The sequence below is a fragment of the Euleptes europaea genome, chromosome 2 (assembly GCF_029931775.1).
Source record: "Euleptes europaea isolate rEulEur1 chromosome 2, rEulEur1.hap1, whole genome shotgun sequence".
NCBI classification, from domain to species: domain Eukaryota; kingdom Metazoa; phylum Chordata; class Lepidosauria; order Squamata; family Sphaerodactylidae; genus Euleptes; species Euleptes europaea.
Window position 1 is genome coordinate 42711075 of NC_079313.1, and position 25332 is coordinate 42736406.

At 40.8% G+C, this 25332-nt stretch overlaps 1 protein-coding gene across 1 annotated transcript in view; it reads right to left on the bottom strand.

The window, feature by feature from the left end:
• Positions 1-404: 404 nt before the first annotated feature.
• Positions 405-25332, bottom strand: part of SLC30A7 (solute carrier family 30 member 7) — a 40773-nt gene continuing 15845 nt past the window's right edge. The window contains exons 7-11 of the mRNA XM_056844427.1: positions 25203-25253; positions 22985-23120; positions 7116-7206; positions 1951-2100; positions 405-1192 (exon numbers count right to left, since the gene is read on the bottom strand). Coding sequence (XP_056700405.1) covers positions 1145-1192; positions 1951-2100; positions 7116-7206; positions 22985-23120; positions 25203-25253 — 476 coding nt within the window. The 3' untranslated portion in view covers positions 405-1144. The remainder of the gene's footprint in view (positions 1193-1950; positions 2101-7115; positions 7207-22984; positions 23121-25202; positions 25254-25332) is intronic.

Genomic DNA, 25332 nt, shown 5'->3' on the forward strand with positions numbered 1-25332 from the left:
CTGCTGCAGATAGGGGCTGGTGGAATTTCTTGGGCAAACATTCTGGCTAAATATAAGCTGATCGACAGAAATGCTTTTAATACTAGGTACAACCATGGAAATGGAAGCCAAAGTTCTTATCATCTATTGGCCAGCATCTATAAAACCTTCATTCTCCAATTAAGTCAGCCAGACATAGCACCCCCTCCTCAGCCAGCGAAACCAGGAAGAGGTGATACATACAAAGCACCCTTTTCTAGTGCATTAAAAAAAAAAAACATGTCAAATAATAACCTTTCCAGCACAGCTTATGCACAAGTTATTAAGTCTGCATATGAAAGAAGAAAAACTGAAAAGACCAAGTGGTAGCATCACATTCCTGCAGGTTTTCCTCTAGTGTAATGACCAAACACAGTAATTCTACATTACTGTTAGAGAGCCAAGGCACTTTCAGTCTGGTCATACTTTGTGGTAGTCAAGCACTTTGTAAACAAACTTCCTGAAATCATTTCACCTTTGTATTATAAAATTGAAGAGTCACCTCGGTGGAAATTTAAAATGTAATAGCAAGAGGAAGTTGAATAGCTAGCGTTATGCAATTACACATAAATCACACCAATCACAAGCAAGAAGTCTACTGAGTACAAGTAGTAGCCATAAAAATTAATAAAAATCCCCCAATGTTCCATATCTTTGCTGGCAGATATTTTGACAGAAAGGCACTAAAACCCAATATGGTTTGGTTCATTAAGTTTGCAAAAGTACAAACAGTCTTAACATACAGTTAGGTTGCAGAATGTCAACCACTGTGACATGAGCAAAATAAAATTTCCTTATAGCCCCCTTCCCCAAAACAACACTGGCTTTGTGGGATTGAGCAATAGCTTCAGCAGCTTTGGAAAAAGCATAACCAATGATTACAATACCACATTATTAAGTTTGCTGCTGGAACTCAGCAAATAATCCACAAATGTTTGGGGCTCATGAAGATTCAGGTCCATACGCTTTCCATTTTTTTCTCTTTATGTAGCCAAAGGTTGGCAGTCTCTGTTCAGTTTGGAGAAATGCAGAGAAGAAGGGGGTTATCGGTTCCAATGAAAGTACAAAGTCTTACACCATTACAGTACCAGAAAGCTTTGGTCCAAAGGGAACAGTAAGATGTGCGCTACATAGCGGCATATTCAATCTGTACATAAAGTTGCCTTATTCCAGCCTGGAAATACAGAAGAACAAACCACATTAGACAACAGTTCTACAAATACAACCTTGTTCTGCTCATTTGCATGCCATGCTTGTTTTAAAATGGGCTAGGAAGCAGCTGAGCAGCTTACGACTGGCTACCTGCTCCAGTCAGTGTTTGTGTGTGTGTGGGGGGGTGCCTTGGCCAACAAAGCCCCCTCTCTTCCTAGTCTCAGGCAGGGGAGCAAGAGCCACAGCAGGACAAACCCCTGAGGCCTGAGCCAGTAAGCAACTTAGACTACTTTTGCCACCCTTGAAGGGGCTTCCCTCAGCAGCCTCCTCTTGCCTCAGTGCCCCAACCCCTCTAATCTTTCGCTAAAGCCATGCACCTCTCCTTTAGCCTCTTTGCCTCCATTCTCCACCCCCACAGACAATGCCCCCATGTCTCACAAAAGCTGTTCCTCAAAGTTAGTGATCTGCAAGAATCTAATGCTAGGCTTTACACCACATTTCCCTCTGTTACTCTCAGTATAATAAAAGTGAGGATATTTTTCTTGTTTAAATGCCTCCATAAAGTGTGCTCCAACACACACACCTAAGTTCTAAAGACACCCCCAACTGCTAGAATTAAATTTAAAAGTCCCACTCAGGCTTTTCGAAGCTACAAGAGAAAAATCATCTAGTCCTGTAATTTGTTAACCTTCCTCTCCCACCACCACAAAAACAATTATTTTCTAGTTAGAGACACTGCTCCATTTATAGTTACAGTGAACATATAAACCAGTGTGATACCTGAGTAAAAATGTTGTGAGTCTGGCTTAGAATCCACTTTGCATCAGCATCTGGAGCAACAAACAGTTTCAAAGTCCCTATGTAAACATCAGTACAAAGGGTCCAAAAATGAGGATCATGTAAACTATAAACTCCTTGCAGCTGCTGAACCTGAAACACAGAAGTGGCATTTAGTTTTTAAAGCAATTTATTTATTTAGAAAATTCCTATGCCCCCTCTCCAGGGAACCTGCTCATGGGGGCTTAAAAAATAAAACACGATAAAATCATAAATACAAGAAAAATCATTAGAAATTAAGAAATTATTAAAAACCCACCCAGAGCATAAAGACAGCAGCCTAAAATGATTCTCATAACAGTTTTCAGGATATAAGCAGACTGCAAAAGCAATTTTAAAATATCAAACCCCTTAATTAAAAACCTGAGTAAAACAAAATATTTCGGCCTGGCCCCTGAAGGACAGTCTGGTATGAGGTAGGTGAGCCTCGAGGGGAAAGACATTCTACTGGTGAGATGCTGCCACTGAACACTCCCACCTCTGGTCACCATTTGCCTCACCATTTGCCTCACTTGTACAGGCAAGAGACACAGATAGCAGGACTTGTAAGAAGAATCTTAACTGGTGATCTAGACTGTACAAGAGGATCCTTCAAATACTCTGGCCCAAGCCATTTAGGGGCTTGAAAGAACCAGAGCACTGAATTGTGCCCAGAAACAGGTGGACAGGCTGTGCAGATCTCTCAGCACAACGGTGATATAATCCCTGCATCCTGTCCCTGACGATACCCTGGCTGCACATCTTGGACCAAATGGACAGTTTTCAAAGGTAGCCCAACAAGCAGCATAATCTGATCTAGATGCAATAAGCTCATGTATCACTATGGCCATGAACCTGCCCCTTCAGGGGAGTGCAACCACCTCAAGGCCAGGCCAACTCCACGGCCTTTTATGCATTCTCAGTTCCCTCGCTTCTATTTTACTTTTTTAATTGTTATGGTCATTGACCAGTAAACACTCATGTCTAACTTCTTCTTTCTTCAGGCTTTTTAAAAAAATTGTGCACACATTTTGCTCCACCTGATGATCAATTCGACATCACACAGCTTTAAATGAAGTGTTTCTCCCTGTAGTTCAAATCAGCAGTTTTTTGTGCTTCATAAAAATGGGTGTTATATTGAATTGACCACTAAAGGGAGCAAAGCATGTGCATAACTGAACCCCCCCTCGAAGAAACAGGAAGTAAGACGCAAGGAAACTGAGAATACATAAAAGGCCCTCAAGAAGCTTTTTCATTGATCAACAGCACTCCAGCCTTGCCTGGACAAGCTTTATTGACCTTCAGCCATCCCAATACCATTTCCAGGCATCCTCCACCAATCTACCTGACACAGGTGTTAATTTATGATTTTAAAATAGTGGTATATGAAGTGTCACACAGATGTACTACATACATATACTTCTTTTGCCAAACCAAGGCTCAACTGTTCTATTTTTTTAAAATAAAATTTTTATTTTTAAAAAACATTGTACTGTAAGGAAAACCTTTTCAACAACATATACATTTTATAAATAGGTACCATAAGAAGAATTTTAACAATATTGTCGAAAAGTTCATCGTTAATAATATGATATAATAAAAAGACTTCCCCTTCATCTTCTTCCGTCTTGCTATAAATTTGTACACTCTTTTGTATTAAAAATTCTAATCCTACTAGCATATTTCAAACTGTAATTTCAGTTCTATTTTCTACCACTATAGTAAATATAACAATTACATATTATCTTTTAGCTTAAAATAATAGTAGAAGAGTTATTTTCAAAGATTATCATTAAAGTGAAAGGATTAGATCAACAATAACTAAAATTTGCTGGTTGTTATTTATTTCCATAGTAAGCTCTCCGAGTCTCTCTTTCACCCATCGGTTGTACAATGTCTTTTAGATTTGTTCTTGCCATGAATTTTAGTTTTTCCACCACTTCTAGAGTTTTTTACATCTGTTCCTTTTTGTCCAGGTTTCGAAGATGGAGCTTCTTTCCCTTCTTCTTGTTCTTATTTCTGTTCTAGCACAGGGCTGACTAAATCTTGCTCATAACATTTCAAAAAATTTTCAGTATCTTTCAGTGAAATGATGGTAGTTCTGACCCCTTTGTAGGTAAAAGTAAGTCCCTGTGGAAATAGCCAGGAGAATCTTATTCCATTCCTCTTCAGTATCACAGTGAACTCTTTATACATGTTTCTCTTCATCATCAAATGTTGAGGGATATCTTTGAATATTATCAATGGATTTCCCTTCACTGACAAAGCATTATCATAAAAGATTTGCATAATGATGTCTTTCATCCTATTGTCATCGAAGGAGATCTTAACATCTCTAGCCTTTGATTTTTCCAGTCTGGATGGTAAAGGGATTCTGTATATTCTATTTATTGCATAGTTCAAATCTTGTTCACTTATATGAGTTAAGTCAGCCAATGATTTTATAATTGATTCTCTAGTGTCACCTAGTTCTTCTGGCAAATTGCGAAGGCGAATGTTAGATTCTCTTACTTTCATCTCCATCATAGCAAGTTGGTCTTTAATAATCTCTTCTTGGGAATACATAGCTTTAATTTGTTGATCTTGAATATCCAGTTTTTTCTTTATTTCTTTCTGTTCTTCATCTGTCTTTTTTATTAGTAAATCAATTTGTCCCATATCCATTTTCATTGTAGTCACTTGTGATTTTATATTTTTCATGTCACTTGTCAGAATGTCCAGTTTTTGATTAATAGATTGAGTAAAGTTGGTTAGGATGCCAGTTAATTGAGTCAATTGGTGTGACATTTCTTCTTGCCGTTTACTTATCTGATCCTGTTGTTTAGCTAGCATTCCCTGTATTTTTTTCCATCTCATCCATATTTATTTCTAAAAAAGATTCCAAAAATTTTTGATATTACAAAAAAAGTGATGCTTGAAAGTCCAATCTTTAAACAAAGTCAAAACTTATATCCTTAATGTTTGTCTTTTGAGTGAAGTGGCAGGGCCCAATTCTATTTGCTTTGTATATCCGCCAACTTTAATCAGTTTAAGTTTTTCCCGATGTAATAAAAAGGGGAGTTAAAGTTTCAACAAACCATGAAGTTTTAGTGACGCTCTAGCTCGGCAGTGGAGTAGGAAGTAGACAGGATGTTGTTGATTCGTGGACCTTTCGTCGTCTCCTCTCTATGATCCTGGGTGGTAGGATTTATTTTGCAGTTGCACGAGGGAGACTCACTTCCGGTCCTTTGAATTAGTCTGTCCTCTCCGATCTCGGTGGTGCTGGGTCTTAGGTATTGGATACTTTGAAAAGCAGCAAGTATGTTTCCTTGCTGTCTTCCGGTGCTCCAAATTAGATCGTTCCAGTGCAAACGTGGCTGGAGGACCTTCTTAAGCCGGAAAGATCCAAAGATATTTTTCTTGTTTACTCCCACCCCTTTCGACGTCTCAGGGTCTGATTGGTAATTATAGTGTCTTTCAAAAGTCCCGTTTGTTATGTCTAAGTACAGATCAAGTAGATAAGGCTCCTGCCGATTTATCTAGTAGCTTTTTAAATTACAAAGTCACTTATATTTTGGGCGGAGAAACGTGGATTGCATAGATGATTTTCCCGGTCCTTAGGGACTTCAGATTCAAGGTAAAAACAAGAGAGTTCTTGTAACTTACTCAGACTTCAGAAGATGAGGTTTTATTCCAAAAATATTATTATTTAAGTGATGATAGATAGAGGAGGTCGAAGCTTGGAGCCAAAGAGACGTTCATGGCGATGGAAATCCCCTCGGTAGCCGGTGGGACAGCATCCACACATCCGAGAGGCTTAAAAACTCTCTCAGAGAATATGGGAGTCAAAACCGCTCTTCACGGCTTGCAGGGGTGATCCTGCATCCCAGTCCGCTATTCAGGACTGGGGCGGAGTGCCTTATGAACCCCAATTTGAACGTTTCTTGGATTCCCTCAGCGAGATCCCCGAGGGACATGGTGCTCGGGCCAGCGCTCTACCGGAAGTCCCCAAGGCTCAACTGTTCTATGTTGCTGTTTTTTGCTGTCAAATCACAGTCCAATTATGGCAGCCCTGTAGCATTTTCAAGGCAAGAGACGTTCAGAGGTGGTTTGCCCTTGCCTATCCCTGCGTAGTGACTTTGGTATTCCTTAGTGGTCTCCCATCTGGGACCAGGGCTGACCCTGCTTAGCTTCCAAGATCTGACGAGATCAGGCTTGCCTGGCCTATCCAGGTCAGGGCCAACTATTCTATACAGCATCCTATTCACAAGAAAATTATTTTGGCAACAAGACTACAGGTAGCAAACAATTCTAAGTTTTCCAGAAAAAGAACCATTCTCTTGTAAAACTGAGCATTTAATCCATAGTCCTTCATGATATTGCCCTTCATTCTGTACATACGTTTGCAGTACTTCAGGTTTGGATCTAACAATCCATTAGTGAAAGGCATTCACAGGTCTTCCCCACTTTCTCCTAGCAGTTCCTTTCAACCCTAGGAAAGCTGATCCCGGGCATCGTGGTAACAGCCACATAGATTGGAGGACTACAGTGAAAAGGGGGAAAGGGTTGAAATCCCTCTTCCATACGTGGAATAGGGCTAATGAAAAAGGACCACCCCTCCTCACTGCAGCTCACCAACCTATGCATCCAGGAATCAGCTTTCCAGGATCTGGGAGGGATTGCTATGGTAACAAGAAAGGGAGATGATATGCAACCTTTATGTGAACTTATCGCTGAATACAATCCATTATTTTTAAATACTATGCCTTAGTGGCAGGTTTATTGAACTATCTTTAGCCAGTATGAAAGGAGAAAAAGTCTACATCTTTTGACTTTAATGCATACAGCTTGAAAACTGAGAACATGTGAATTCTGTAGTCTACCCTTTCTTTGGTGTGCAAAAGGAGGCAGGATATTTAAGGCTGGTAAATCAGAAAGTTTCTAAAGAAGCACTTCAGGGAATTGTAAGGAGCTTCTATACCTATGGGCATGTCCAAGATAAAAATGTACATGACAAGAAATAGTTCTGATCAGTTGTTAAGAAAAACGATACACATTTCTTGGAGGACAAGTGAAAAGGCCCAGATTCGAGTGCTGAATTAGCTAGGTGTATATTCCAAGCACAAACAGCTGGAAATGTTACAACGTACCCTTTGATAGCACTGAGGCAGAGCACTTTCCAAGGAAGGAGGTGTTCGCTGCATCAAAATTCCAATGGATTCTCTTAAAAGAGGGACGACACTGGAAGGAATTTAAAAAGCAATTTAAAGGGCTACATCATATTTAAACATAGTGGACAAACCTGTATTCATGCATCACGTGAGAATTAAGCCTCTCCTTTCTCTTAAGAATAGATGAAGAGGAAAACATGCCTTTTCAAGTCTATGGGAGGGAGGGGGAGAATACCACAGAAATAATATTTTTAAAAGAATATAATGTAGGGGATTATATATAAACACACAAACACACACACACACACACACACATATATAAATATAACAATAAATCCATCAACGACTGAAAATGCCTTTAGATCAGTAAAGTTGAACAAAATGATGTTAGGGATAAAGAAGTAACTGTCCCTTTACTTGCTGTGCTGTGTTTCCTGAAGCCATCTGTGCTTAGTACGTAGACTGTGAACCCTTCAGAGACCTTAAATACTTTGATAAAATTGCCTTAAGCAATCTTGAGCCCATGGGGCTCATTTTCATCTACGGAATTTAATCTACAGGACATTTTAATCTACAATTAAAGCATTAGTTGATTAATTGCTCTGATTTTTCTATCAAAACTTGTAGCATTCTAGCCGCAATCTAATGTTGTGAATTAAGAGGCTGCTGCTGAGGTTAAACAATTTGATAAATTAATCAAACAGAATATAATCCTTACCAGAGACCCTAGTCTTGTAATGCAGCATAAACTTTACCAAAAGTGACAGAACCAGACCGCACTACACCAAACAAGCCATTCTAGGTGTACCTTTTACACTTCAAAGACAATTTGTAGAAAGATTTTCTAGCAGTCACATACTATATACTACAGAAACTGTTTTCAGGACAACATGTTCAATGATTTTGTGCTAAAACTAGATTAAACGATCAGATCTAATTCTCAGGGCTATTGGTCTATGTGGCATGATGACCCACTACAATATTTTCGTGTGCATATAACCATGAGACTAATTCTAAATTGCTTGCATTAACTTGACAAGTGTAACGCTTATGCCTTGTTTCAGATTTCTGCAGACCTACAAAGGAGAAGTGTGTATGAACCCAGTTTGGTGGGCTCATGTGTGTACCTCACTCCTCCCCCTTTATTTCTCACACCAAGAAACCGAACCCTAACAAGACCGAGCTGATGCTGGCTGGGAAGCCTGAGGTCTTGCAGGACATTGTGCTTCCCACTTCTGATAGGGTCCGGCTGACTCTTGGTGGCTCGCTTAAGATCCTAGGAGTTACACTGGATGCAGCATTACTGCTGGAGAAGCAAATTAACGGAGCTCCCAAAAAATGCTCTTTTCCAACTTCATCTAGTCCAGAAGATGGCCCCCTACTTTGACTCAATTGATCTGACCACCTGGATCCACACCACAATAACACTGAGATGGGACTATTGTAATGCACTCTATGTAACTCTCCTCTCAAAATCAACTTGGAAATTCCGGTTACTACAAAAGGCCACAGCTCAGTTATTATCAGAAACTAGGTTGAGTGTGCATATTACACCCATTCCGCAGCCACTCTATTGGCTGCCCATTGCTTACAGGGTTCAATTCAAGGTACTAGCTATCACACACAAAACACTACATGGCCTTGGACCGTTATATCTGCAGGGCTGCCACTCCTCCTATGCCCTAAGACAACTTTGCTCATTTGACCAGAGCTTTCTGCAGCTGCCTCCCTGCAAATGGGTAAGATCAACTGCTTGAACACGAGCATTATCTGTGGTGGCTCCCCACCCTATAGAATGGCCTGCCTGTGTAGGTAAGGAAAGCTCCCACACTTTTGGCTTCCCACAAACTATTAAAAAAACAGAACAGTTTTGGAGGGCATTTTTATAAAGGAAACTGGGCTGCATTATAACTGAATAATTCAGGAAGACACTTCAGTAAAGGGAATGGGACTGTGATCTATACAGCTAATACATATTATCTGTCACTGTATGTTCTCTCTCTCTCTCTGCATTCTAGCTGTATCTGAAGAAGTGAGCTGTGGCTCACGAAAGCTCATACCCTACCAGAAATTTTTTTTGTTAGTCTTTAAGGTGCTACTGGACTCTTGCCCTTTTCTACTACTGCAGACAGTCTAATACGGCTACCCACTGTGAATTATCTCTCTGCATTATATTTCTACTGAGATACTTTTTGCTTGCATTAACTGTGAATTATCTCTCTGCATTATATTTCTACTGAGATACTTTTTGCTTGCATTAACATGACACATTTAACATTTATGCCTTGTTTCAGATTTCTGCAAATCTACTCCTATTACATTGTTTACTCCTCATCCTTATGATTGCAGTCTTGCATTATGTAATCTGCCTTGAGACTTGGTGAATTTTTTTTAAAAAAATGAAAAATAAAAATTACCAGTGAGATTACCAGTGAGATTACTCTGATTACCAGTGAGATACGAATGTGGGCATGAAGGTTAACTAGAGTAAGCTGGCACACTCTCTGCTGTCCCCCCACCAATAACTGGGATGCGAAACCCAAGTTTAATCCAAGTTTAGAATCCGGGGGGGGGGGGGTTGAACCTAACTTTAGTTTCCTCATATGCCTGTATTCCTACATCATATGTAACCAGGATTCTTGGAATAAGAAGGGAGGGGGAGAAGGCGTGCGATCACAGTAGCAAGCTGGGTTTGTACACATTTTCCTTAACTGTAGTTAAACTGTAGTGTCTGAATTTATCCTCAGTCCAAAATCCAGATCTTTATGGACCAGGGGTGGGGTGGGGGGAGTGCTACAGTTGTTCTTTATCAAGAGTTGTGTCAAAAGGCCAAGACTATTGGTTACCACAACTTGTACACACAAGCACAGAAGAGAGTTCACTCTCAAATGTTTAAAGTCTACATTAAAAAGCCAGTGCCTGAGAGGAAGGGTGTAACTGTACCCTGTTAAAGAGAACTGCTGGCAGAAGACAGTGATAGACAGGCAGATAAATATCCCAGTGGAGAGAGTTCCATAGTTTTGGTACCCTCTCTCACTTTGCCAGCCATCTAATCTCAGAAGGTAGTGGCACCTGAAGCAGGGTCTTGGAAGATGACTTCAGTGGTTGGGTAAGTTCATATGGCAGCATGATCAGGATTATCATTGTTGCTATACACACCATGTAGAAATGGTTTGCACTGATCAGGCCTAGAAAGGTACACAGGATATTAGATATACCAGCATCCCTCCTTTTTAGAACGTTATCATACCTTTTGGAATGGTTATTCACTATATATAAAATACTGGGTTTTATATTAACCCATTCCATGACTGTTTGTAGCTCGGCCTCGGCCGGGGATTGAGGCTGGGTTAAAAATCCAAATAAATAAATAAATAAATTTTTAAAAAAATTCTTCTGTGCCTGGTCAGCTTTATTCTATCTTATGTAATAAATAGACTGAAGGCATATAGCAACTTATTAGTGACCACTGAAGAAGGCTGAATAGGCCCCAAAAAAACCCCACGAATTTCTTCTGGATGTTGAATGTGATCCTTATGTTTGCCCTTATTCTGTTTCAGAATGTTTTATTAAACTGACATGTATATATAGCTTCTATTTTAATTCCTGTATTTTATTGTCTTCTATTCTATTAAAATTAATGCATTACCTTTTAATTTTAGTATTTATCTTACTATTTGTTCGTTTTGGTTTGGTTTTCTCAGCTACGGGGGCTCTAACAGCTGAGAGAGGGCAACCAGGGAGTAATTGTGTCAAGCTCCCAGGTCAACTCCTTGTTCCAGAGGTCAACCTATCAATAGGACATCTTGGTCTAATCAACAACTTATTCTTTTTATTGAGCAGGTGTAAGCATCTAATGTCTTAATTAACCCGTTAGATAATCCTAAAAGGTTAAACTTTAGGTATTTAAAAAGTCCTTAATACTTAAATCTTACTCTGAGCTAGAAATGGCAGTAAAAGAATCAGAGGACTAGAGCAGTGAGCCTAACATTGCCCCTACAGGCCCAAGACTTTGTGAAACCAACTTTGAATTCTTGCTTATTTTAAGTACTTTAAAATGTAAGTGTATATAGACAATGCAAGATATATATTTGATTCCTACTTTTCCAGTGTACCTCCCACCTTGCTTTGAAAGAGAACTGTTGGCTCTGAAGAGGAACATTTCTACTCTCTAGTAAAGACTAGAGCCCACTACTTAGTTGCAACTCTGGCCTTGGCCAGGGAGCAAGGACAGGATACAAAACAAAAATAAATAAGTAAATAAATAAATAAATAATTTAAGAGATGACTATGGAAATAAATTTCAGATACAGAAGCTGGAAGAAGACGCTATGCCCTTCCAAAAATCTATATGAAATATGATGTTAATAAAACTCATAGTTTAGACTTTACACCCATGATAAATTTTGCAGCAGCCAGAAATGTGAAAAACGTACAAATGTGAAAACATTCTTGCCTTATGTCTGGCTTGGGAAATGTTTTTTCTTGTGATCCAAGATAACAAGGCAGAAGGGGGAGGGGAATGTCATAATACAAATTAGTAGGAACAAGTTCAGCCATAATGAAACGACTTGTCTAGAACAGCAAGCTCTGCATTTTGTTGAAGTTAAGGGATCCAGGGATTTTAGTAGAAACCAAGCGGCGAGCATTTGGAAGCAATTAGGAGGTTCACTAGTGGCAACTGTAAAAGTAACAATATTACCAAGCCAATAGACACACGATTTCCATGATGAAGGGGCTTGGACAGCAAACCAACAATTTCACTGCTTCGAATACTAGGATTTATCTGGCTCAAAATAAATCCTTAGAGTGATCATGCCGTCTACCCATACAATCCATTGTCTACAGCCAAACCGACAGAAACAATCACATTTGTACCAGCCCCTTGGTCAGCGATGAATATCTGTAAGATCTACACCAAGCATTCTTAAAACTGAAGTACTTGCCTAGAGAGATGGACAGACTATCAAGCTTAGACAGTTTCTTGGGAGTCACCTTCTACAGGACAAGTCCAGCAGAATGCCCCTAGTTGTTCCAAACAGTTCACACTTAAAACCACTTCAACGTATCATCAAAGATCTGCAATGTCTCCTTGAAGATTATCCCTTTCCTCTCATGGGCCTAGAAGGGTTGGGAGATGCCAATCCTTCCAGACAGACAGCCAATCTGAAGAAGCTGATCCCCAGCAAACGATGGACCATCCAAGCAAAATACAAATCCAGCAACTAACCCCAGCAACCCTTTTGCCAACTCCATCCTCATAGCCACTCAAGTGGAAGTATCAAAGGACCAACTTAACTCACTAGTCACACAATCAAAGTTTCATTGTCCTGCACATCCTCTTCTGCAGGGGTCCCAAACGTGGCACCCGCCAACACATTTCTTGGCGACCACGTGTTTTTAGAGAGTGGGTAGGACTAGATGGGGCTTTTGCCCAGCAGTGTTTCTGACTGGCCACTGGAGATCTAATTGGCCATGCAGACTTTCAAAAAAATGTTGCTTTGGCAGAAGTTGCCACCACAGCACAAGGATCTTCACTTTGTGACCAAAAATAACCTGTGTATGCAATAAAATATTTTAAAACAATATGTTCATTTTTAAAAGCATCCTGTTAAACAGATGCGTAAGTTCACTCCCAGATATGTTACTGCTAGCTCCCCCTCCTGGGGCAGCCATTTTGCTGCTGGCTTCGCCTCCTGTGGCAGAATTCCAAAGGTGCCCACAGGATTGAAAGGTTTGGGGACCCTACTGTGATACAGGCTATCATGCGCAAAAAATGCCTTCTACCATTTACTCTGGTCAAACTAAGCAGCCTCCATACCACTACACAAGTCAATAAATGGACACAAGTCATATAGTAAAGGTGTAAACAGCTCAACGGGGGAGTATCGTTAACCTCCCTGGTTAATAACAGACTTAAATAGACTTAACCTCCATAGATAACAGACTTAAAGGTTGCAGTATTTCAACAAAAACGTTTCAAAGGGAAAATGCAGCTAAACGTCCCTAAGCTGGAATTCATATGCACATTTATATTACCAGACTTGGACTTAATAAAGACTGGATACAGTTAACTCTTTATAAAAGTAATCACTCTTCCTTAGATATATGCTATTCAGATTCATCCTACCTTGCCAATCCATCCAGAGTTCAAAGTAATCCACACTATCAGGCTTTCATCTGTGCTCTACAAAGCAGAATTACACAGCATACCCTGGGAAACTGGGCCTTCTGAATGCAATTTTAACTCCCTTACCCCATAAATCCCTTTTCTAAAGTCTTTGGTAAAGTGTCACAAGAGAAGAAAGTCGTGCCAGGCAATCGTGCTGCTAACCACTCACTTTGCTATTCAATAAAAACTGCCCAACAGTGACCTGAAGAGCCGGTAGACAAAAGTTAACCATTTGGTATGTGTATTCAACTAATGGTTTCTACTATGCAGAATAAGAGCCACAAGACAGGCAGCCAATATCAATCAACATACCAAGTGAAGGCCTACAGTGAGGGGAAAAAGTATTTGATCCACTGCTGAATTTGCCCGTTTGCCCTCTGACGAAGAAGTGACCAGTCCATAATTTTAATGGTAGGTCTATTGTAGCTGTGAGAGACAGAATAACAACAGGAAAAACCCCAGAAACCCAGAAGACAAAAGTCAGAGATTGATGTGCATTATAATGAGTGAAATAAGTATTTGATCCCCTATCAACCAGCCAGATTTGATCCCCTATCAACCAGCCAGATTTGATCCCCTATGAACTAGCCAGATTTGATCCCCTATCAACCAGCCAGATGTCAGGCTACCTGATATCTTCACTGTATGTAACGAGCTGAGATTAGAAGCACCTGCTGTAAGGGAGAGGTCTTACCTGTAATCCCAGCTCATTACAGTACCTGTACAAAAGACACCTGTCGACAGAAGCAATCAATCCATCAGATTCCAAACTAGCCACCATGACCAAGACCAAAGAGCTGTCCAAGGATGTCAGGGACAAGATTGTAGACCTGCACAAGGCTGGACTGGGCTACAAGTCTATTGCCAAGCAGCTTGGTGAGAAGGTGACAACCGTTGGTGCAATAATTCGCAAATGGAAGAAACACAAAATAACTGTCAACCTCCCTCGGTCTGGGGCTCCATGCAAGATCTCATCTTGTGGAGTTGCAATGATCATGAGAACGGTGATGAAGCAGCCCAGAACTACAAGGGAGGAACTTGTCAATGATCTCAGGGCAGCTGGGACCATAGTCACCATGAAAACAGTTGGTAACACACTACGCCGTGAAGGACTGAGATCTAGCAGAGCCCGCAAGGTCCCCTTGCTCAAGACAGCACATGTACAGGCCCGTCTGCAGTTTGCCAATGCACATCTGAATGACCCAGAAGAGAACTGGGTGAAAGTGTTGTGGTCAGATTAGACCAAAATCGAGCTCTTTGGCATCAACTCAACTCGCCGTGTTTGGAGGAGGAGGAATGCTGCCTACGACCCCAAGAACACCATCCCCACCATCAAACATGGAGGGGGACATATTATGCTTTGGGGGTGTTTTTCTGCTAAGGGGACAGGACACCTTTACCGCAACGAAGGGACGATGGACGGGACCATGTATCATCAAATCTTGGGTGAGCACCTCCTTCCCTCAGCCAGGGCATTGAAAATGGGTCGAGGATGGGTATTCCAGCATGACAATGACCCAAAACACACAGTCAAGGCAACAAAGGAGTGGCTCAAGAAGAAGCACATTAAGGTCCTGGAGTGGCCTAGCCAGTCTCCAGACCTTAATCCCATCGAAAATCTGTGGAGGGAGCTGAAGGTTCAAGTAGCTACACATCAGCCTCAAAATCTTACTGACTTGGAGAAGATCTGCAAAGAGGAGTGGGACAAAATACCTCCTGAGATGTGTGCAAACCTGGTGGCCACTTACAAGAAACGTCTGACATCTGTAATTGCCAACAAGGGTTTTGCCACCAAGTACTAAGTCATCTTTTGCAAAGGGATCAAATACTTATTTCACTCATTATAATGCACATCAATCTCTGACTTTTGTCTTCTGGGTTTCTGGGGTTTTTCCTGTTGTTATTCTGTCTCTCACAGCTACAATAGACCTACCATTAAAATTATGGACTGGTCATTTCTTCGTCAGAGGGCAAACGGGCAAATTCAGCAGTGGATCAAATACTTTTTTCCCTCAATGTAAGGAACATCTGGAAAATAATGTGCTTCCTGAAGAAGCACCTTGTAATGAATGTCCAAACACACCACATAATTGCGGTTACCTTGCAGTGGATGTCCAGACATACCTTTTAGACATGGCCAAGCTCACATTTCACTTGCAATTCAGATCAGACATAGTAAATTGAAGAACTCTTTCTTGCCACAACTGAGAAGAAATTTAGTTTAAGGGAGGTTTCATTGGTGCAATGCCTCTGTTACAGTTCATTTAAAAAATCTGATATACACAAAAAGTACCATCAGTCATTTAAAAGCTTCTCACTACCCTCCCAAGGTCTGGAGCGAACACACATTTTCAAGGGTAACCTCTTTGGGGGCACTACCTGGAAAAAAGAATTATCATACTGAATTAACATATTGACAATTCCCCCTACCTTAACGGCACTATCATAACTGCTGTCCCACCAGGCTCAGAGGTCAGGTCAGGTATTTGGCTAAGCTACTCATATTTTAACTGTTCATGGCATTTCGATTAGTCATGGGAGTGCAGGCAAACTGCCCCGCTGTGTCTTGTGAGGCAGCTCGTGCATCCAGACTTCTCTTTGCTATTATTAGCTCCTCTCCTGACTGAAGTAAACACAAGTCCGAAGAGCAACGTCAGAAGGATTGCATGTTGCAGCAGTCCCGTCATGACAGACTAAAGGCACAAAAAGCAGAAACTTGACAGGCAAGTGGAACTTGACATAGGCAGCAAGAAGATGGGACTGAATACGCTTGTGGCATGAAGAGGTGCCACTGCCATATCAGGCAAACACAAAGCAAGCCTTGGACATTAGGCTTGGATATCAGTACCACTGGCTCTGACCTGGATGGTCTAGACTAGCCCCATCTCCTCAGATCTCAGAAGCTAAGCAGGTTTGTCCCTGGTTAGTATTTGGAGGAGACATCGATCAAGGACATTCAGGATTGCTATGCAGAAGCAGGCAATGGCAAACCATGTCTGTTCATCTCTCGCCTTGAAAACCCTATGGGGTTGCCATAAGTCGCTGTGACTTGATGGCACTTACCACCACCACCACCAAAAGAACTCTTTCTATCTGGGATGGCATTTTGACTTTATAACCAGTTGATACTTCTGTTCATTTATTCTACCATACAGTAGGTGAGGGAGTAGTATCCAACATGACTAAAGAGAGAAGATCCCTAAGATAAAAGTTCCCCCACGGTAAGGAATGAGGGGCTCTAGCAGGCAGTTTCGTGATAATTTATGACACTTCATGGCACAGAGCTTGTGCTGCTATCACAGCCACCCTAAGCAGAGTTACACTCTTCTAATCCCATTGAAGTCAGGCAAAAGTTCCAGGGAAGACAACCCGAGTTAGCCAACATAAACAAAATATTTGATAGAGAAAGTGGAACACTGTGGGAAAGGGCTTCCTAGCCACAGTCACTGTATCCAGACCACAAACAGGAAATTCATGACTGTCAGCAATTTACTTGACATTGTTGCATGTGTTTTTTTCAACAAAGTCCATCTGCTCTGAATACATGGAATTCATCCAGCCTTATGCTGTACTTAAGGCGGGCCTCAGCTACATTTCAAAATCATTTCCTTTCAGCAGAAGCATTCTGCCTCTAAAACAAACACATAATTGGGTAACTGCATATTTCTCCAATCATTTGGTTTTAAAGGAGTCTGACAAAAAAAAATGAGTTTGACTTACAGTGGCACGGTACCTACCATATTTGCACAAAAGTAAGATGGCCCCAAATGTAGGATTGATGTCTCTAAAAATGATATGCCCCCTTAAAAAAATATTTTACTACCATGCACACTTCCTTTCTTCAGGGATTTCTTTTGTGCAACAGACACCTGAACAGACTCAAACGCTTGCTTGGGAACACTCCTGATGCAACAAGTGAGCTAGGACAAAATTAGCCCTCAAGTGGGCGTCTCCTGTATGGGCCGCAGGTAAACTTAACTGGTACATTACTTTTTCAGCTGTGACACCATTTCGGTGTTGACTCTGGGGGAGTACCCACATGACTCAACGGGAACAAAGCAATACAAAACTGTTTCTCAACATGAAAGTGGTTAATTAGGTACATGGAATCAGACAAGCATTAAGATGATGCCCTCCAAATGTCACTGACTCCAAACTCTCACTTCTTCAGCAGCAGCTGTAGCAAATCTCTACGGTGAAGTGGTTGGAGCGCTGGACAAAGATCTGGGCGCCCCAGGTTCAAATCCTGTTCTGCCATGAAGCTCTTTGGCTGTCTTTGGGCCAGTCACTCTCTTGCAGCCTCACCTACCTTACAAGGCTGTTGTGAAGATAAAACAGAAGAGGGGAGAATGATGTGAGCCAGCCTGAGTTCCCTGGACAAAGGGCAGGATAAAAATTTACTAATATAGTTATAGTAAGTGAACACACCTAGGGGTCAGTGGGACCATGCCCCCTCCCCATAAGAGAATAAGTGTATATACAGCTTTCAACGAACCTACATGCATGCAACCTGTACATGTGTAGACTCTCTGACAAAGAATCCTGACAAAGCAGGGTTTGGGATTATGCTGGGCTCTTACAGAAGTTAGAGGGGAGGGAGGGAACCAGTGGGCCAAACACTAATCTGTCCTCTGTGTATGTTCAGTAGCCTCTGTTGTAACATCTAAACAATCCTGTGGTTTCCAAAGGCCCATTCTGAATAATGCATTTTGCAACAGAATTATTTCCGCATCTAGTTATAGTCTTTTTAATGTAAAATTCAATTAGCAAGTTTGTATTCTACACACACACACAGAGAGAGAGAGAGAGAGAGAGTAAACATATCCAAGGAAAGGAACTGTTGTACTCATGGGGAATAAGTTATAGAACGGTACTGGTGTTCCCTCTAAAGCACAATTATACAAGGAATTTGCTATTGGATAATGGGAGAGGAGTGGGGAAGGAACAGGAAAAAAAACAGGAAAGAGAAAGGCATTGCAGAACAAAAAAACCACAGAACAGTGTTCCATTTCTGCTATTTTGTAACATCCAACAATCTAAACTGGACACTATTATACTGAGCACTTGTTACTGGCATCCCGCACTTCAAACTAAAGGGAATACAGCAACTGAGTAAAGGCAGAAGGATAATAATTTAAATGCATATTTAAACTGTTCATGCTGTGATTCAGCACAGCAGCTGAACAACACTGCGCTGCAAAGAACTCGTGAAAGAAAAGAGCAACTGGAGATAAAAGTCTCACTCCATGGGAAAGAGATCCCACCTTGGTCGATTAGGAGTGTATGTCACCATTAAGCCATCAGTAAAATGCTTACTGCTTTGCCCACTTAATATGCAGCCCACATGCCCTTCCAGATTGAGCATTCATTGTGTTTCAGTCCTTGGTATTTCCCCATCACCATTGTGGCCTAAAGAGTGGTTTCCATGAGTACTCTTGGCAACTGTTACTCTGCACTACACAGTGAATCCTCTGTATTGCGATACAACCATCATGTATATTTGCTGGCTTGGGTTTGAAAGGATATCTGTTTCTGTCTTGAGGAAAATGCAGGCTTGCATAAGTCATTATGGGTTTTGTTGTAGATTAAAAGCTACTTTCTGGTACAGAACTTCACAGTGTCATATCACCTACCCAGAGGAGAGTACGGAAAAGCCATTTTTTAAGAGTGTTCCTATAGATACCTTTATCTTATATACAACTATTTTCATGTAAATTTCTACAAGTGATATAGCCAAAAGGGAGCAGTTGCTTTCATGTTTAAAATATCTGGACAAAAGAATCAGGAATTTGCATTAAGACAATCAACTTTTTTTCCCTCTTGAAATGTCTTCAACAGGAAAGCTTCCATTTCAACTGTTCAGTAAATTAAATTCAGCTCTATTAATCTGAAAATCAGCAATATACGCACACACTCTTCTAACATGCAACATACATTTCTAATTAAGCAACTTTCCCAATGGGATGTTTACACCAATTTAATTCTGTAACATTCACCTGGCCAGCTGGAACCAATCCCTTTTACCAACTTAAAAAAGAACACATACAACAGGAACATAAACATGCTGAAGTTGGTTCATATGTACACACACACACAGATTGCGTGAGCAGGTTCCAGTTCACACTCAACACTGTACATACAGTGGAGATTTGCACAAAACCCAAGATTCACTCTCCCCCATCAGATGGACAGACTACACAACTGAGCCACACAAGAACTGAATCTGCACAGCTAAAAAGGGATCAATGTTACTGCTTCAGTACTCCTACTACAAAGAGGCACGAAGCCTCACAAACCTGACATAGCAGCCCCAGGTTCAGCTGCTAAAGACTGGATCTTTCTCTCTGTTATGCTTCATGCATTTTAACAAATTTAATTCCAGTAGTCTCCTTGTAGAAGAAATACAAAATAGCTCAATTGAAATTAGAATATGTAATTCTTCCTTCAGATGTTAAAAATGGAATGGGGTATGCTGCAGAAAGGTAACAGAAGTCCCAGCCAAAGCTAGGCATGTCTCTGGATACTCTATTGCCCACAATGCAAATACACAATGCAGTTCTAATAATGAGCACTGGAAGGCACAGCCAACCAGTAACACATACCTTTCTTCATTAGCCTGAAGCTATCGAATGCAGCTCTTTGTGCTTGCGTCAAACAAAAGCTAGGTTACCCACACTAGAAACGTCTCCTATGTTACTTCATTTCCTGCATACTATGCTACTTACAATATTTCATTTGTGTATTGTAAGCAATATCTTGTAGATAAACGTCACATTCCTAATCCCTGGTGAATCAGATCCAACAATCTATATTATGCCAAAATTCGCATGGACTAGTCGTTTCGATGCTTCTTCATATTCCTTTGCCTGCCTGGGAAAAAGGGTATTTCCTAACAACTGAGGGTCACTGATATTTGCTTCCAGGTGACCATGCAAGGAAGCTGTATGAGCTCGTTCTTTTAGGCCATGCCCTCTAGCAGAAATGTATAAATCATCATCATCCGTAGACTTATTTGCAAACTGCCAGAATAGACGACCTCTTGCTGCCACTTGCCTTTCACTCTCTGTCTACCCTCTTTACCATTTTTCTTCCTCTGTGTATCTATCAGCTGAGGATATTACTTCATACATCTGAGGAAATTCAATCTAGTCCATAGAAAACCTGTGTCACAATAAGTCTATTAGCCTTTAAGGTGCTACAAGCCTCTTTCAATTGGAGGGAATGCCGTGGTCAAATATTTACACTCTTAAGATCCTCATAATAATTTTCATCATAGGATATGATCATGGTATGTATAGTGTCAGACTGCTGCTCAGTAAAGGCATGCTGATCCATGCAGATGGAGCATATTGCATGAACCTGGCATCAAGCCAAGGCAATGACAGTGCACTTCACTATGAAAACAAGAGCTTGATTTGAAAGTGTACTTATGCTGACACTTCTCTTTTAAGAGACCCACAAAAACGTGATCCATGAGTCAATGAAGCCGTCAGCTCTATGCTGCTGCTACTGGCTGCGCCTCCTAAAGAGTCTTTCAAAGTGCAAAGAACTGAGAGGCACTGTAAATCACTGGGGGCCACCAGTGTCAACGTGATTTAGATTTTACCCACAAGAACATAAATTTTATAGAAGTCATCTTTGGCCCTCGCTTCAAAGGGCAAAAGCAGCCATTCGTACAAGTTTGCTTTTTTTCCTCTCCAAAAAGCACATCTACAATAGGTTCTCTTCCCCTCACTGGTAAAAGAAAAACTGGCATGCATGACAGAAATTAGACCATGCCAGTATATGGTATTTTACAAGAATTAACATTGGCTAACTTGATCAACTGAAGATTTACGGCAACAAGGTATTTGTAAAAGTACATTGGATGAGGCATGAGAGTATTGTCTTGGCCACCTGAAAAGGCAAACTTCAAATTTAGGTAACATTTTATTTTGGTATTAAGCCAGTACAGTTAAAAGTATAATGGCCAAAAATTTTACATATTATATTGATAATATTCTGCTATTTATCTGTACAAGCACCACTAGTACTGATTCATTTACCAAGATATACTGTTCACAACAGCAACATCAAGAGGTTAAAGTTGTGTCATCGAGCTTCTACTGTGCTGATGCAATACCTAAAAACTTGTAAGACCACCTGTAAGAATACTATCGTCATTAGAAATGGCCAATGTTTAGAATGCATTATGCAACCTTTTGAGATGGATGGAACTCTTCCACAGGCCAAGCTTCCAAATTACCTGCTACCTTTGCCTGGGATTCTTTTTTCCAACTTGCAAGAGAGATCCCTGAGTGGTAGGGATGGGCTTAACTTTTTTTCCCCCACATTTACAAAGGGAGCACCTCCATGTTCTCTTTACACAAACCAAAGTTCTAATCCAAGGGCTGGAGTCTATGCCTCCCTTCAACAAAGCCTCCCTCCAACAGAGAAAGATTTCCTTCAACTAAGAGACTTTTGTCGAAGGCTTTCACTGTCAGAGTTCATTGGTTCTTGTAGGTTATCCGGGCTGTGTAACCGTGGTCTTGGAATTTTCTTTCCTGACGTTTCGCCAGCAACTGTGGCAGGCATCTTCAGAGTAGTAACACAGTTGCTGGCGAAACGTCAGGAAAGAAAATTCCAAGACCACGGTTACACAGCCCGGATAACCTACAAGAACTAAGAGACTTTTCTCCATCAGAAAAAGCCATCCTCCTTTGAGGAAAGTGAGTCACAGGATCCAGCTTTGCAGAAGGGAGTTACAGGACCCAACCCAAAGAATACAAGAGCTTTCTTAATTATCCTGCCTAGAGAACAGGGCTTAGTTTAATGGCCTCATTCAGAAACATCAGGAGGGGCCACAGCCCAGTGGTAGAGCATCTGCTTGGTTCCAGGTTCAGTTAAAAAGGTCAGGCAGTAAGAGATGTGAAAAACCTTGATCTAAGACCCTGGAGAGCTGCTGCTAGTCTGTGCAGACAGTGCTGACTCTGATAGACCAAAGGTATGATTCAGCTTATGGCAACTTCATGTATTCATCTTGTTACTCACCCTTTAAAAAAAGAATTTTTTTCCCCTCATACAGCTCGAAGAAGTGCTCCAAGAGACTCAAAATCTTGCACATAGCATTATCAACGTGTTTACTGTGCTCTCTAAAAGCAACAGTAACGGGAAAGCAGGTGATACTTCAAAGCTTCGTCAAGCTCACGTATCCCTTGCAATGTGGAATGCATTAAAAATAACTTGACAAGTTACACCAAAACAGCAGGACACCTCTCCAGATAAGCAGAGATCCTGAGCAGCCTTCTATGAGAAGTCTGGCAGTTTAGCCTGACAAAGGACAAGCTACACTGTGTGCCAGCAGGCTGGACTCCATTGAATTTGAGGGCATTCTGCTTCATTTAGTAGTACAGTACATTGGTTCACATAAGCACACACAACACAGAAAAGATGATTCACAATGTGGATCGGAAGGGCCATTTTTACAAAGTGTATAAACAAATTGGCTGCTGACTGGGGAAACTGCATTAGGTATATAAACACAATGATGCAAGATAGGAAAAAAGCCAAACAAAAAAAAGAACAGTCATTGCCAAAGTAATGGACATTGTTAATTAAATTTATGGTGCCTATTAAGATTGCAAACCCCGCAGGGTTGTACCTGGAAAGGGCTTTAATCACCTATAGTAGTACTTACCTTACTCCTATAAGCAGGGCTATCAGCATTGAACAGACAGGGTCAGCTATCATGAGACCATAGTTCTGCATCAGTAGTGCTGATATAATTACCCCAATACTTCCAAGTGTGTCAGCAACAATGTGTAAAAATACTCCTACAAGAAAGCATATGCAAGATCAGAAGAGGTTAAAAAAGCGCCGGCCTTTAAATTAAGTAACAGAGTCATTTAGAACAGCAAGAGATAACTAGTTACTTGACAAATGTTTACCACTGTGTTTATGCAACTATGTATAAATTCATGGCCCTGTCTCACATTCTGTTTTACCTTGTAAGAGCTACTAAAACGTAGTTCCTTCCTGTGCTGCAAAGATGGCATCAGAAACCCCAGTCATGAGAAAGATGTCTACCTGGCTACTCTTCCCACAACAGCATTGCCAAAATTTCCAGCAGGAGCTCTTTCCCTGAAACTGGACGCTTTTCAGATTAACCTGAGTAAGGCATGGAAGAACCACATTGCTGCAGTTCCTGTTCCTGACAACATGAGAAGAGGCCCAATACAGCACCAGCTTCCCTTATTTCTAATCAGTAGTAGGGGTGCAGTTAACATTTCTCTTGCCAACTTATCATACCAGAAATTGTAAGATCCTTATGTGGTTACATGTACACCACAGCGTGCAAACCGAGAGCTTTTACTTATTGAACACAAAGAAATTTTGCCAGAAGAAAATTCTGGAAAGCGTTGTGAGATCTTATGTTTTAGCTGCTGCCAATACTAGCTGTAAATGCCTCTGCTGAATGAGCTACTCAAGTTCTTCAATTAACAAATTACACAAATCCAGGTGTCACCACTAGAATGTAGAACAATTTGCAGCTATCAAAATATTAAGCCTATGGAGCCCTCTGCTGGTACTGATGGGTATAGCAGCCAGACACAGAGCCCAAGAATTCTTTTCCTTCTACACTTGTAAGACACCCCAATGATCCTGTTCCACACATACCATGATATAGTCTGGACCCTATGAATCCATTCCACCAGAGTCTTCCTCCAGCACAAGGCTCCACCATTAGCAGAACAAATTCATAGGCTCCAACCCACTGAGTCATGGAAGAAAAACACCTCTCTTACTTCCGAACTAACAGGCCATTTTACTGTAACATAGCATCAAAGGATGAAAACAACTACTCTAATGCATAGGCTGAAGAACATATTAACATGTTATAGAGTTTCTCTGTACTGACGAGTTATTTATTAGAGAAAAGTTATAGAATCTTCAATGAAACTACTTTACTGTGCATTAACAGGATGGAAAAAAATCTGTAAACAGTATGACACAAAGTGTGCAGAAAGAACACTTAGCGCCCTCTGCAGGCATATCATAGAAAAGCAGATTAGAAATATTCTTGTAAAGAAAATATCAAGCCATCGTATACATACAGGTTTATACCATATTACTGTTGTCAAATAACACATTATTAACAAGCAGCTCACAAAGCTGTAGAAAGAAATAATTTATAAACATTACTAATAAATGACTACATTATTATGTCTGGCCAATTAATCCTGAAATGTAGGAATCAGCGGGTTGTATTAAGAAAGATCCAGCTCCATAAAACAATGGAAGCTCAACAGCAGGTTCTGCGCCAGGTCAATATATCTAGGCATAAGAATCATTGCCCTTTCCATTTCCTTTCTGAACACCGCAGTACATGAATTTAGTAACCTTTCAAGTACAAATGACCAATTTAACACAATCCTTGTAAGATTTCAATCCCTCAGTTGCTTCATGTTCTTCATAGCTATCTATAGAGAATTGGTCTTCAGGAGAAGAAGAAGAGGTGGGTTTATACCCTGCTTTTCTTTACCTTTTAGTGAGTCTCAAAGCATCTTACAATCACCTTCCCTTCCCCACAACAGATACCTTGTGAGGTAGGTGGGGCTGAGAGAGTTCTGAGAGAACTGTGACTGGCCCAAGGTCACCCAGCAGGTTTCATGTGGAGGAGTGGGGAATCAAATTTGGTTCTCCAAATTGGAGTCTGCCACTCCTAACCACTATACCATGCTGGCTCTCTAATTTATTAACTGCTAATTTTATTAACATTGAAAGTAACTATTTGCTGGACAAAATGAGAAGAAACTTGTTTGATCATGATTTCAATATAAAATGTATATTTTTTCAGGTTCAAACATCTATGGCTATTAAACAAATGTTTGACACATGCTGTAATCATGCCATACCTTCTAAAATCTGTTTGCTGGACCCTGCAGCCAGTTCACCTAGGTGATCATCTGTAGAAACAACAGGAATATTAAGTTTATTTAGCTTCTCAGTGTGGAGGGACTTCAGTTCTGACACTTTTTAAAAGGG